Below are 13,275 nucleotides of genomic sequence, written 5' to 3'. Positions count from 1 at the left end.
TCAGTCACTTCCAGTTGACGATGAGGCCTAGAACACAAACGTGTTGAGATCTGCTTCCCTGAGACAAAGAGTGATGGCCTTCTAGGGAACACAGGTGCAGGGTCCACCCTGAGCCTCAGACAAAATAGCTGATATCCCAAAGATGCAGATGGCCCTGGGGGCCACTCAGCTGCATCTGGACCAAGGGCTTCCTGGCCTCCAAGACCCTTACAAACCTTGCTCTGGCTCATTTACTGGCTGCAGAACACCCAGCCACATTGCTGGAGGAAAGTGGATGGCTCTCCACATAGGCAGGCACCAGTAGCTACGACACTGGAGTGGTTATCCTTCCCATACCACCTGCAGCTGGTTAGCACAGGTGAAGATGCAGAGACCTCGGTGTAGCTCCTGCTGCCCCTCAGGGAGAAGCTTCCTCTCCAACTTTGGTGTCACTGAAGGCAGCTTGGCAAGTGTGCTTTAAAATGTCCCAAATGTAAATCCTTAACTGATTCAAGGCCGCATTGTGGGAGAAAAGCTTATAGACTGGCTTCTATTTAATAGCCCTAAACCTTACAAGGTTAGACAATACTTTCCGAGCAGTATCAAATAGCATGGACATTAAATACAGGGCACAGCAGGATGCAATCAGGGTCAACTCCCCCTTTCCTCTTTCTAGCCAGCCTGATGGGTGCTGAATAGGGATTGCTATTTAAACCCTGGACAGGTTTTTCCTTAGCACTATGTTCCCAAGCCTTCCATTGGCTGTCACCAACTACATAATTCTTAGGGGAGTTTGTCTGCTTTCCATTGGCTCTTGGTATGGTCAGCACCTCACTTGCATTCTAAGCCTTTCTGCCTCTACTGTATCTCACTTGAAGACTCCATTAGGCCTGGAGTCTCAAGGTCTCACCCCATCCAGGCCGCCACAAACCTGTTTTCCTGTAACACTTCTCCCCATTCCCAGGCTAGCCTGCCTAGTCTCCCTGACCACCTCTGGGAAGGAAGGCTGGCTTAACCTCAACTGAGACTAGTTATGAGCCTTACTTCTATAAAAAAGTCATTGAAGATATTGAGCATGGATGGTCCACAGAGCCTCCAGGCAGAAAGGGCACCAGCAAACGCTGGTACAAAACTGGTGGGTTTGACTGCTCCAGCAGGGAGACAGCAACCCCAAAGCCAAGTCAGAGCCGTGCACATGACTCTGGGCTGGAGTGAGAGCCTGGACTATTGGGCAATTCCTTGGGACAAAAAAGGGGCTGCCAGTCCTCTTTGGGCACTTGTTTGCAAAATGTCAGCTGGAACACAGCTTGACCCCTTCCTGAACCAGACAGCTGTCCTACAAGTGCAGCTCACATTTGCCGTGAACTAGGATACACATCAGAATTCTGAGAGAAGCTGTTGATGGCCTAGGAAGTGGGTTAGGGTAGAAGCCCTCAGGACTCCAGCAGGATTCTCCTGGAAGGACAGATTCCCTGGGCTCTTTTTAGGGCAGGCAGGGCTCCTCACAATAAATACCCAAGGATGCCTGAATTTGTCTCACAGATGAAGAGTTTTTTCCTTTGGGAAGGTTAGAAAAGAAAACTACCTCACAAAGTTTGCAAATGTGTTTATACCCATCAAGTGTCCACAGAGATGGAAAACTCTTACTTGGAAATGTTACACTCCAACAGGGGCTCCGAACGGGCATTCTGAGATTGGTTTCATCCTTTTTTTGGAACTGGTAATTTCCACATCCATTTTTCTGGCTACATCTTTTTCCAGTTATCAAAATCAAGGGGCAGCTAGGTGGCACAGTGAATAGAGCACCAGCCCTAGAATCAGGAAAGTCCAAGTTCAAATCTGATCTCAGACACTTGACATTTACTAGCTGTGTCACCTTGGGCAAGTCACCTAACCCTGACTGCCTCACCCCCCCCCCCCCAAATCAATAGGAATGTACCATATGGGCTTCTGATTTACAACTGTGTAGGCTTTAATTCCCAAATCAGTTCTTTTCCCTGCACAGGCAGCTTCCTGTTCATAGGACCTGTAATGAAAGAATCATGCCTCCCCTTTGAGGTTTCTTACAAGTCCTGAATCAATGAGGCAAAATGATTTTTAGAGCTCCTTTGTTGATCTCTCTCAAAAACTACCTTTACCTATTTGTACAAAAATATTTAAAGCAGCTCTTTCTGTGGTGGCTAAGAATCGGAAATCAAAGGAATGCCCATCAGTGGTATATGGTTGTAATGGAATATTATTGCACTGTAATAAATGACAAGCAGGATGATTTCAGAGAAACCTGGAAAGACTTATATGAACTGATGCAAAGTAAAGTGAACAGAACCAGAACGTTGTACACAGTAACAGCAATCTTGTTTGATGAAGAACTGTGAATGACTTAAGCTCTTCTCAGCAATACAATAATCCAAGACAATCCCAAAAGACTCATGATAAAGCAGACTCTCCGCCTCCAGAGGAAGAACTGATATTGAATACAGACTGAAGCAGACTATTTTCCAGGTTTTTTTCCTTTCATTTTTTTTCTTTTACTCCAGTCTTCTTGTACAAAATGACTAATCTGGAAATGTTTTACATAATTGCACATGTATAACTTATATCTGATTGCTTACTGTCGCGGGTGGGGAGGACAGATGGAATTTGGAACTCAAAACTTTAAATACAAATGTTAAAAAAATTTAAAAACCTGTGCTTGTATGTACAGTAGTTTGTCCTCACCTAACTTGCAACATACTTTGTACGGTTTAATCTGACCTCTTCTTTGCCTGCAATAAAGAGAGCTGGAGCCAGTCAAAATACTGTGCAGTGTTTTAAAATGTTAGAAATAACCAGCTGGGACTCTAGCTTAGTGTTTTGATACTTGAGAGCTGTGGTGGGAGCAATATCCTCAGGTCCCACCTTATCCAGGGGAGGCCAGTTTTCTTTAAAAGACATTGGAACCATCCTTACTACTTGGTTCAGGACACTACATGTTCCAATAAATGAACCAAGTAGCCAAAACGGTGGTGCTCCAGTTGGTGGACAGGGGAGAGAAGCTATGCTCAACAAGATCACGTGTGTTTTCCTTTTGAACATTCCTTCCCACTCTGAACACTCTCCCCTAGTTGTGGTTAAATAAGCCTCCTTTTATTAACCGCTAAGCATTCCCTGCTGCTTCATCTTAATCCAATCTTGAACCCAAGGTATCATAAAGGCTTGGTCAGAGCTGGGCTGCTTTAAGAGTAGACTTATCTTACATCCTCATGCTAGCATGCCCTCAGCAACACTGGAAACTTCATTTATACTACAAACTATTCTGGGAGAGAGGAGGTGGAAACCTGATGAACAAATCCTATTCGATGCAACATGCACCTCTGGTTCAATATGCATTTATTGGTTAAATCAGTCTGCTCTTGCTTGAACAGCAGGGAAGCAGTTGGGCTACAATTTCCTGCAAAACTAGCCCTGATGTTTCTCTTCTCAAATTATATCTCTTTGCTGCCTGATCCTTCAAAGTTAGAGGGATTAGTCGATACAAATTATGATTTAAGAACTCTCTGATGACAGAAGTTGTGATTAGATCGTCATCATACATTATCTTTGGATGAGGAAACAAAAACAAAACAAACAAAAAACCCCCCCCAAAACTGAACGAGAGTCCATAAGACAAATTAGACAATTTTGATGATATAAGACTAGAATGCTTTTGGATAAAACAATGTAGCCAGAAGATATGGTGGAATGGGGAAAATCTTTGCATCAGTTATCTTTCGAAAATCTAATATCCAAAATGGAGGTAACTCACACATGTCTAAGACACACCCAAAGAGGTAAGTGGTCAATAACAAGATATTCCAAAGAAATGGAAACAGCAAACCACCACTAATAAATAGTGAGAGACATACCATTTAAACAACTTAGCCTTTACCTCACACCCATTCAGTAGGCAAAGATGATAGAGGAAATAGACCACTGAAGACAGGCTAATGGAGAGGCAGAAAACTTCTATGATTTTGACAATCGGTTGAGAATTACAGGAGAAAAGTCACCCAACCATATGCTCTGATTTACTGATCTCACTACTAGGCATATGTCCAATAATAGAATTGGCCCATATATACTAAAACATTTATAATTTTCTACTACTTAGTAGTAGAAGGAAAAAAAAAGCTATCCATCCATTGGGAAACGGCTAAGCTATGGAACATAAATAATGGAATATTATTGTGTTATAAGAAATCATGAATATGAAAAATTCAGAGAAATACAGAAAGATTTAGGACCATTGATTTAGAGCCAGAAGAGACCCCAGAGGCTATATATTTCAGTGCCCTCATTTTGCAGATAAGAAAAATAAGATCCAGAAAGCTAGCGACATAGCCACATTCCCACAGATAGTAAGCAACAAAAGAGAATTTAAACTCAGATCCCCCTAACTAAGCAGAACCAGGCAGATGGTACACACAATAATGAAAAGAAGATAAACAGAATAGTCCTAAGGGACAGCTGAACCACAATGGCCAACCTTGATGCTGGATAGACAAGGAGGAAACACTTCCCTCCTCTTTGGAAAAAAGTGGAAGGTGGTGATGGGTACAGAATATTGCCTCAATCATCAGACACTGTCATTTTGTAAGCCTAATTTGCTTGCTGTCTTTGTTGTAAGGGAGGATTCCATAGGGGGGAAAGCAAGGAAGGAGGATCTACCATTACATGGGGTGAAAAAAAAAGTGGTGAAATGAAACTTTTTTTAAGGGACATGGGTAGTATCCCCAGCATTTAAGCTTTTGCCGAGCTGGTAACATGCGATAACCTCGTTTCTACTACTCTGGATTAATATAATTTATATTACCAAAATCAGCTCACCCGGCACACAAAAATATGGGGTGAACTCCTTTCCAGAAGGGATGGCTTAGTCACAGCTTGCTGATACTTTTAGTATATCTCCCCCACACTGTCAAAGCTTTAATTGGTCCTGTGGAAGTTCCCTGTATATCTGATTCAACAGGTCTTGGATAAATTTAATTATAAGTTTCTATCCATCAGAATTCCTGGTTTGCTTCCTAGTAAACCCATATGTGCTGAATAAAGCTTGAGGTATGACAAAGGCTTTTCTCACCATCACCACCTCTCCCCCAAGTGTAATATTCAATTCTGAAAAAGCTGTGACATCGCAACAAAAACATCTTCATTAATCTAGATTCTCTTTAGTATGTATTTCCTGCTGTTGAATATAGACTGAGTTTTGACTGAAGGATTTCCCATATTCATTGGGTTTGTTCTCTTTTGTGTGAATTTTCTGGTGTTTAATAAAGACGGAATTTCGAGTGAAAGATTTTCCACACTCATTACATTCAAAAGGTTTATGATCTTCACTATGAATTTTCTGGTGCTGAGTAAAGACTGAGCTTCGACTGAAACACTTCCCACATTCATTACATTCATAGGGTTTCTCTTTAGTATGAGTCCGCTGGTGTTCAATAAGATGAAAGGTCCGATTGAAGGATTTCCCACACTCATTACATTTACAGGGTTTATCACCAGTGTGAACTTTCTGGTGATCACGAAATGTAGATTTGTGCCTAAAGGCTTTTCCACATTCGTTGCATTCATAAGGTTTCTCATCCTTATGGATGCTCTGATGTTGAACAAGATGTTTTCTCAGACTAAAAGCTTTCCCACATTGATTACATACATAGGGCTTCTCTTTGGTGTGAATTATCTGATGTCCAATAAGAAGTGCACTTCGACTGAATGATCGCCCACATTCACCACATTCATAGGGTTTCTCTCCAGTGTGAATTCTCTGGTGCTCAATAAGACGGAAACGCCGATTATAGGATTTCCCACATTCATGACATTCATAGGGTTTCTCTTTGGTGTGAGTGATCTGATGTCCAGTGAGGTATGATTTCTTACAGAAAGCTTTCCCACATTCTTCACATTTGTAAGGTTTCTCTGTAGTATGGATTCTTTCATGTTCAATAAGAAATGAACTATTGCTAAAACATTTGCCACACTGGTTACATTCATAGGGCCTTTCCCCAGTATGGATTTTCTGATGACGTATAAAGCCAGAATTCCTAGTAAATGACTTTCCACATTTATTGCACTCGTAAGGCTTCTCTCCAGTATGAGTTCTCATATGTTCAAGGAGTTGTGAACGGTGGCTAAAACTCTTCATACATTTTTCACATTCATAGGGTTTTTCTCCAGTGTGGATTCTCTGATGGTCCAGAAGCCGTGACTTGCGCCCAAAAGCCATACCACACTCATTACAACCAAAGGGTTTTTCTCCCGTGTGGAGTTTTTGATGATGGAAGTGACATGAGCTGTCTCTGAAGGCTTTCCCACACTCAGTGCATCTATATGCTCTCTCTGGAGCATGGCTTCTCTGATGCTCTGTGAGGTACCAGGAACGTCGGAAAGTCTTCCCACACTCCTTACATGCATAGGGTTTCTCTCCTGTGTGAATCCTCTGATGTTCAATGAGGTATGAGTTACGAATGAAGCCTTTCCCACATTCATTACAATGATAGGGTTTCTCTCCAGAATGAATTTTTAGATGCTGGAAAAGGCTTGAGCGATTACTCAAAGTTTTCCCACATTCGTCACATTTATAAAGCTCTTCTCCTGTGTGGATGAACTGATGCCGAAGCAGGCTTGAGCTATTTCTGAAGGCTTTCCCACATTCACCACATTTGTAGGGTTTTTCTCCTGTGTGGATGAGCTGATGCTGAAGGAGGCTTGAGCTGGTACTAAAAGCCTTTCCACAGTCATCACATTTGTAAGGTTTTTCAACAGTGTGCACTTTCTGATGCTCCAAGAGATCTTGGCTTTGACTGAACGCTCTCCCACATTTGTTACATCTATAAGGTTTCTCTCCAGTGTGAATTCTCTGGTGCTCAGTAAGGGTTGATTTTCTCTTGAAAGTTTTCCCACACTCTCTACATGAAAAGGGTCTCTCTCCAGTATGAATAACCTGATGTCGGATGAGGTGATAGCTTCGGGTAAAACTTTTCCCACACTCATAACATACGTAGCGCCCTGGTCCAGTGTGAATGCTTTGATGCTGAGTGAGGTGGGACACGGTAACAAAGTGTTCTCCACAGTCATATGGCGCCTCATTAGTTTGGAATACATTAAATCCAACTAAGGTGGAATTCTGGCTGCTGAAAAAGTCTTCATATTTGTTAAGCAGGCCTGGTTTTTCCTCTGTGTGGAGGAAGAGCTGGTTGTTATGATCTAGGATTCTCTGTTTCAAAGTTGTTTCTTCATTCAGGACAAAAGAGCTTCCATGTTCACTAAGCATGTCTACTTTGTCTTCTGCTTGGAAAAGCCAATCATTGCTGTCTACAATTTCATGCTTCAATGCTGTCTCTCCATTCCCTGTCTTGTCCTCATCACCTTAGAAAAAGACAAAACAAAATGAGAGCATGAAAAAGAATTCAGATAAAATCTGCTTTAGGGGATGAAAAGTGAGGAAGATGTAAGAAGGGCCAAATGTGAACATGGTCCAGAACATGGTCCTAGAACTGCCTATGGACAGATAGGCAAAATAATTCACAGTCTTAACCTGGGTTCCAGATCTTCCTTAGTGCGGCACTAACTGGCCACAGAACCCGCAAAAATCACAGAAGGCAACTTGGAAGCCATATTTTAAGAAAGTTCTGAACATAACACCAAGTAAAATGAACATTTCCATTTATATAGTAAGAAAGAGAATTATAAATGAAACTATGAATCTATTATATACAACTAATTTTTCCTTTTAGGTTTATAATTCAATACGTAGTTTTCAAAGCTGTCCTACTTATGTATTCTTCCTTCTGTTCTCTCCTGCTGCCCCCCAAATAAAACAATTAAAAACAAAAAACCCCCCCCACATAATCCAGCAAAATACTGCCACAATCACTATGACCAAAAATGCACGCTTCATTTTGGATTTTAAGTCCATCATGTCTAGGAGTAGTTAGGTGGTAGGATCCATTTTCATACCTCTGGACTTTTGAATTATGATTGAAAGAGAAACATTTTGAAAGAACACATAATCTCTATATAAGCCAAAGTTACTGACCTTGAAGACAACTTGCAAAGGCAATTTAAGAATCATAGGTTTCCCATAATGTGTCAGTTAAAAAAACCTGAATTCCTTAATGCAGAAAATAACACAAGAAACCTGCCCTGAATGTGTGAATTCAGAAAACAAAGCACAATCAAAAGAAGTTCCAGATCACCTCCAGAAAAACAGAAACAAAACACAGGGTGGTATGGTAGTTAGAGAGTTGCACTCAGAGTTAGTAAAAGAAGTAAAGACCTACCAAAATGTTAAATACTCAAATGAACAAAATCCTAAATAAAGATCTTAAATATTCCAATCACAGGAAAGGAAAGAATTGTAAAAGAGTTATCAAAGGGAGAAAAAAACTTCCTGGTCCATATGGTCTAGAAAACTCAACCAAAATGCTCTATGAGGCAAATATAGTCCTAATACCTAAACTAGGAAAGGATAAAGCAAAGAAAGAGAATTATAGTCAATATTATTAACAAACAGGTTTTTAAAAAGAAATTAAATGAAATTATGGCTAAAAGATTACAGCAATTTACTAATTCAAAATCATTTTCTATTATCAAGCTGGATGTATACTTAGAATGCAAGAATGGTTCAACACTAGGAAAACAATCAACATAATTAATCATTAAGAATAAAAACATTCAAAACCAAAAGCTATCATCTAAGCAGTAAAGAAACTCAAAGTTTTCCCATTAAATACAGTAGTAAAGGAAGGATTCCCTCCCAATGATTGGAAATAATTCTAGAAATACTGGCAACAGAAATGACAAGTGAAAGAATTAAAAGTCTACAGATTGGTAGAAGACACAAAACTACTCCTAGGTGAAATGACTTTAAAGTTTTAGGCATCAGCAAAGAAACTAACAGAGACAATTAAGGGCTTCAGTAAAGTTTTAGACTACAAAACAAACTCACAAAAATCAACAACTTTTCTATAAAACTCGAATCTAATAATAAAAAGAGAAGTCCCACTCAAAAGAACTACAAAACACACAAAATAGCTCTGAGTCAATCAATACCTGACGATACAATTACAAAACGGTTGGAAATAAAAGACAACTTCAATAGCTGGAAAAAAATTCAATGCTCATGGCTGGGCAGTGCCAATCACACAAGTGACACTGCTGTTGAAGTTAATCTATCAATTTAGTGCTACACCAATCCACCTTCCAAAGGGACCCTTTACAGAGTGAGACAAAATAACAACATTCTTTTGGGAAAAGAAAATATCCTGAGAATCTGGGGAAATAATGAAGAAAGGAAGGACTGAAGTACCAATAAATAGCATTTTTAGACCTCACACTAGGAGAAATCATCCCAATCAACTGGCAGAGATTAACAAACAGAAAACTATCCATGGAACAGATTTACAACTATGAATGGCTAGCACTTAGATGGAGCTTTAAGGTATGTAAAATGAATATTTTCTCATTTGATCCTCTTCACAACAATCCTATTTTACAGAGTGTCTGAGGCTGGACAGCTTAGGTTTTCCAACCCTTGGGCTACCGCCCACCAAGCTGCCCAGACTGGACAAAAGAGATTCAGGAAATAACAGAACGCAGTAATCCCAAGGTAAACACTCTGGCTGAAAATTAGGTTTAGACTAATGTTTTACACCATATTCCAAAATCAATTCAAAGTTGGTCAATGGCCAGAATTTTAATGACCACATCATTAAAAAATTAGAAGTAAATCATCTCCTTTTTCACAGCCACGGGTGGTGGTGAATTCTTAACCAACCAAAGGACTGTGGCAATCCTGAAAATTGGTGACTGATTACATGCAATGAGAAAAACTGACTTGTGAACAAAACCAACAAATACTCATCGACCGAATAGTAATGCTCTTAGCTGGAAAAGAGGAGCCGTCAACTGGGCTTTCTTAAAAGGGCTTGAGATCCAAGACATATGGACAGCTAATGGAAAAAGAGAAGACCAAGAGCCATTCCACAACACAGAAGGGGTCAAAGGGTACGAACAAACCACCCTGGAAAGAAAGGCAAACTAGTAATAACCATGGGAAAGAACAGCTTAAACCTCTAACACCCCAAGGTTTCACTTCACCCCCAGCAAGTTGGGAAAGATGACAGAAAACGGAGGCAGTCGACGCCGGAGGGGGTGAAGCAGTGGGGGCATCGCTGCCTTCTTGGGGAGCTCTGGATCCTTCTGGCTGTTCTGCAAAGCCATTCGTAACTAGGCCCACAAAATCACCACCCTGCCATGGTTCGGACCCAAACACACCACGACCAGCCCTAGACCTCACAGAGAGCAAATAAAGAGGGAATGGATCCAGAAGGACAAAGAGACTGATGATGTCTCTTTTCGTGGTAGCCACAAATGAGACAGGACAATGACTGGACAAATACAACAAAATACAAATGTGCTTTAAGAGATGACGAAGCAGACTTTCAGAGCATACTGGGAGATCTCTCTGCACTGACAGAGGCATGAGAGCAGAACAAGAACAACCATTTACACAACTGCAGCAGTAACTCAGAGAAAGCCAGCTTTGGCAGATTCCAGAGCTCTGGTTAATGCCAGGACAATCCGCCAGGCCAAAAGAGCAAAGATGTTGCTGATGTCTATGCAGCTGCCTACCAAGGGCTTTATTTGGGGGCTCTTTTCTATTTAGTCAACTATGTGCATTAGGGTGCGGATGGAGGGTGGAAGGGGTAGTGGGAGAGACAGAAACAGTTTTAAAATGCTTATTAGTTGAAAAAACAAACATGTTGCCTCAAAAAAAGTGAAGGTTATTCCATGTATTAGGCAAACGTTAAAGTGACCTTATACATCTCCTTTGGTGCAGAATTCTAGTTTTACCTTTCTGTGTGTGTTTCAGATCCCTTTGGCAGTCTGGTGAAGCTAAGGGGCCCTTTCTTTAGGAAGGGGAGGGGAATGATGAATTTTTTTTCATTTAAATTTTACATCCTAAAAACTTTGAAATATTATATTAGGATATGCTAATTTTCTGTTAAAGTCTGGTGAAAATAAAGATGAAATCTTTCCCATCCACTTTCTTTGACCCCTGCCTTAGAGACAAATGCTTCCCTCTCTGTGAACGGAAGCTGCTTCTTCTGCAAAATGAGGGTAACCCTACTCTACCCATCTCCCTGGGGAAGTTGTCAGTAGAGACAAGACAGGGCGTGCTTGTTAGATACCTGTGGGAAACTGAGCCATAATCAAAAACAAGAGATAACAACCCAAGTTGAGAAATGTCCCCTAAAACAAAAACTGGGCTCAGTGACAGAACCCCAATTTTCTTCCTCACCTGTAATTATAGTCTGGGAAGATTAAGGTCCAGCTTTCCTGAATTACCAATTAGGCAAACCTGTCACTAGAGTTTAAACTTCAGGGGCTGGAGGGGGAGACCCCAGAGTAGACCGGAACAGACCCCCAACTCACCGTTCTCTCCCCTGGACAGCAGATCCTGAGTCATCCCCTCCGGCTCAACCTTCACAGGTGGAAAGAAGAGGGTCCTTGGGACAGGCTGCTCCATCGGAGTTAGCATCCCAGGGGCCGGACCCCAGACCTGCAGACAGGTCACATCAGAGCAGAGCCCTGGGATGGGTGGGAGGGGGGAGAGGAAAGGAGGGGGAGGAGGCAGGACCCTCTCCCTGAGGCAGATACCCCCAAATTTCCAAAGGTGCCCAGCCTGGTCCTAAGTGCATCATGCTCCCCCTCCCCTCCCCCATCCCTGAGAAGTCTGAGGACTGGAAGGCTGAATTGGGGTCCCCAAGGGGAAGATCCTGGGGTGTCTTGGCCCTCCCCCTCCCCCAGGCCCACCCGTGATGGCAGCTGGGAGGGGGGCAGGGGTCTCACCTGCCGGGGTCGGGAGGCCCCAGTGGCCGCCATCCCGCAGCCCCCGACCCAGCGGGGCTCGGTCCGATGCTGCTCCTGATTCTGGGACCCCGGCTCTGAGGAGAGACACGGACACGCGGGAAAGAGAACACCCAAGGCTCGTAGGGGACGGGGCACCCACTCAGGCTTGGGAGACCCCACGGGAGGAGGCACCGCTGACACCCCCCACAGACACTCAGGGGTGGGCAGGAGGAGGGGAGATGCCCCCACCGGGAGCTCACGCATGAAGGGAGGGGACACTTACCCAGAAAGGAGAGAAGATCCACAGGAGGAGGCCCCGCCCCCCACAGGTCACCCACGTGGGGTGGGGGGCCAGAGAGCTGCCCGGGGGAGGGGGAAACCCACGCGGGGGGAGGCGCCACTGACAACTCCTTCTAACAGCCCCCGGGGAGAGGTGTTAGCGCCCTCGGCTCCGCGCCGGGACTTGAACCCACGGCCCGACGCTGTCCCCACTCGGGACGTGCGCCCACGAACCACGTGCGCCCAGCAAGGGATAGACAGGAAGTGCCTCCGCTCGCTCGTGGGTATGAGCCGCTACCCCGCCTGCCCAGCGCACTTCCGGTGCGCTCTAGGCTGCCCGGAGGCCGACCCGTCTCGGTGGTTGGGGTGGTGAGGGCGGGGCCAAGGTCACATGGGTCCGCCAGGAACCAGAACACCTAGTGCTTTTCCGTGGCCCTTCTGGGCTTCATCTCTATGATTTCAGGACCCCCACCTTGGGGTAGGGGAGGCGGAGCCAGGGTCATGAGGACCAGCGGGAGGTGGGGGGGAGGGCCTCTTCTTCCCACCGGGCACACTTCCCGTGCTGCTCGGAGGCCGCTCGTCTCGATGGCTCTGGCACCCTGCCGGGGCGGGGCGGGAGTCTGGGCAGGCTAGAGCCATGCTAGGGCTGAACCCTTCTCCAGGCGAACAGAAGAGAAAATGGGCTGCTGGGAGGAGGTCCACAGCTGCTGTCCTAATCCCGAGTCGGGGCTGAAATGGCCCCTGCGGTTCTCCCCCATCCCTGACCCTCTGCTTGTGCCTCAGTTTCCTCTGTAAAATGGGAAGGGGGAAGACACTGGTAATAAAGAATTCCAAAGAGAGGCTGTAAAGCTCCCCCCCCCCCCCAGCCATCTGTGTCCTCTGACCCTGCCCATTCAAGGTCTGGGTCAGTCTGTGCCCAGCTCAGTCAGTATTGGGACCTTGAACTCAGGGCTTCTACCCACTACTGCTTCCCATCCAGCTGCATGTCCAGGGTGATGCTGGCTGGGGGTCCAGGTGGAAGAGTGAAGAGTCCTCAACTCTCCCCAGTCTCCCCTTCCCTGCTGGTCAAATAGCCAAGGAGCTGGATATCACTCCTCGAAAACCACTTTATCCACACCGGGAGGCCCACAACAAGCTTGGACC

General features: G+C 44.2%; 1 protein-coding gene across 3 annotated transcripts; it reads right to left on the bottom strand.

The window, feature by feature from the left end:
- Positions 1–1,570: 1,570 nt before the first annotated feature.
- On the bottom strand, positions 1,571–13,187 carry LOC110203503 (uncharacterized). Of its 3 annotated transcripts, XM_020980005.2 has the most exons (4): positions 12,137–13,187; positions 11,854–11,948; positions 11,437–11,563; positions 1,571–7,365 (listed from the first exon to the last, which is right to left on the bottom strand). In XM_020980005.2, exons 2-4 carry the CDS (start codon positions 11,884–11,886, stop codon positions 5,150–5,152), a joined length of 2,376 nt encoding a protein of 791 aa, XP_020835664.1. In that variant the 5' UTR covers positions 11,887–11,948; positions 12,137–13,187; the 3' UTR covers positions 1,571–5,149. The 3 variants fall into 3 exon arrangements, with proteins under 3 accessions (XP_020835664.1, XP_020835662.1, XP_020835663.1); XM_020980003.2 differs by having other exon boundaries at positions 11,854–13,187; XM_020980004.2 differs by having other exon boundaries at positions 11,437–11,485; positions 11,854–13,187.
- Positions 13,188–13,275: the final 88 nt, after the last annotated feature.

The sequence above is a fragment of the Phascolarctos cinereus genome, unplaced genomic scaffold, assembly GCF_003287225.1.
Source record: "Phascolarctos cinereus isolate Bilbo 61053 unplaced genomic scaffold, phaCin_HiC Scaffold_5;HRSCAF=322, whole genome shotgun sequence".
Taxonomy (NCBI): domain Eukaryota; kingdom Metazoa; phylum Chordata; class Mammalia; order Diprotodontia; family Phascolarctidae; genus Phascolarctos; species Phascolarctos cinereus.
The sequence above is the reverse complement of the archived record's forward strand: the minus strand, read 5'-3'. Positions and strand labels throughout refer to the sequence as shown.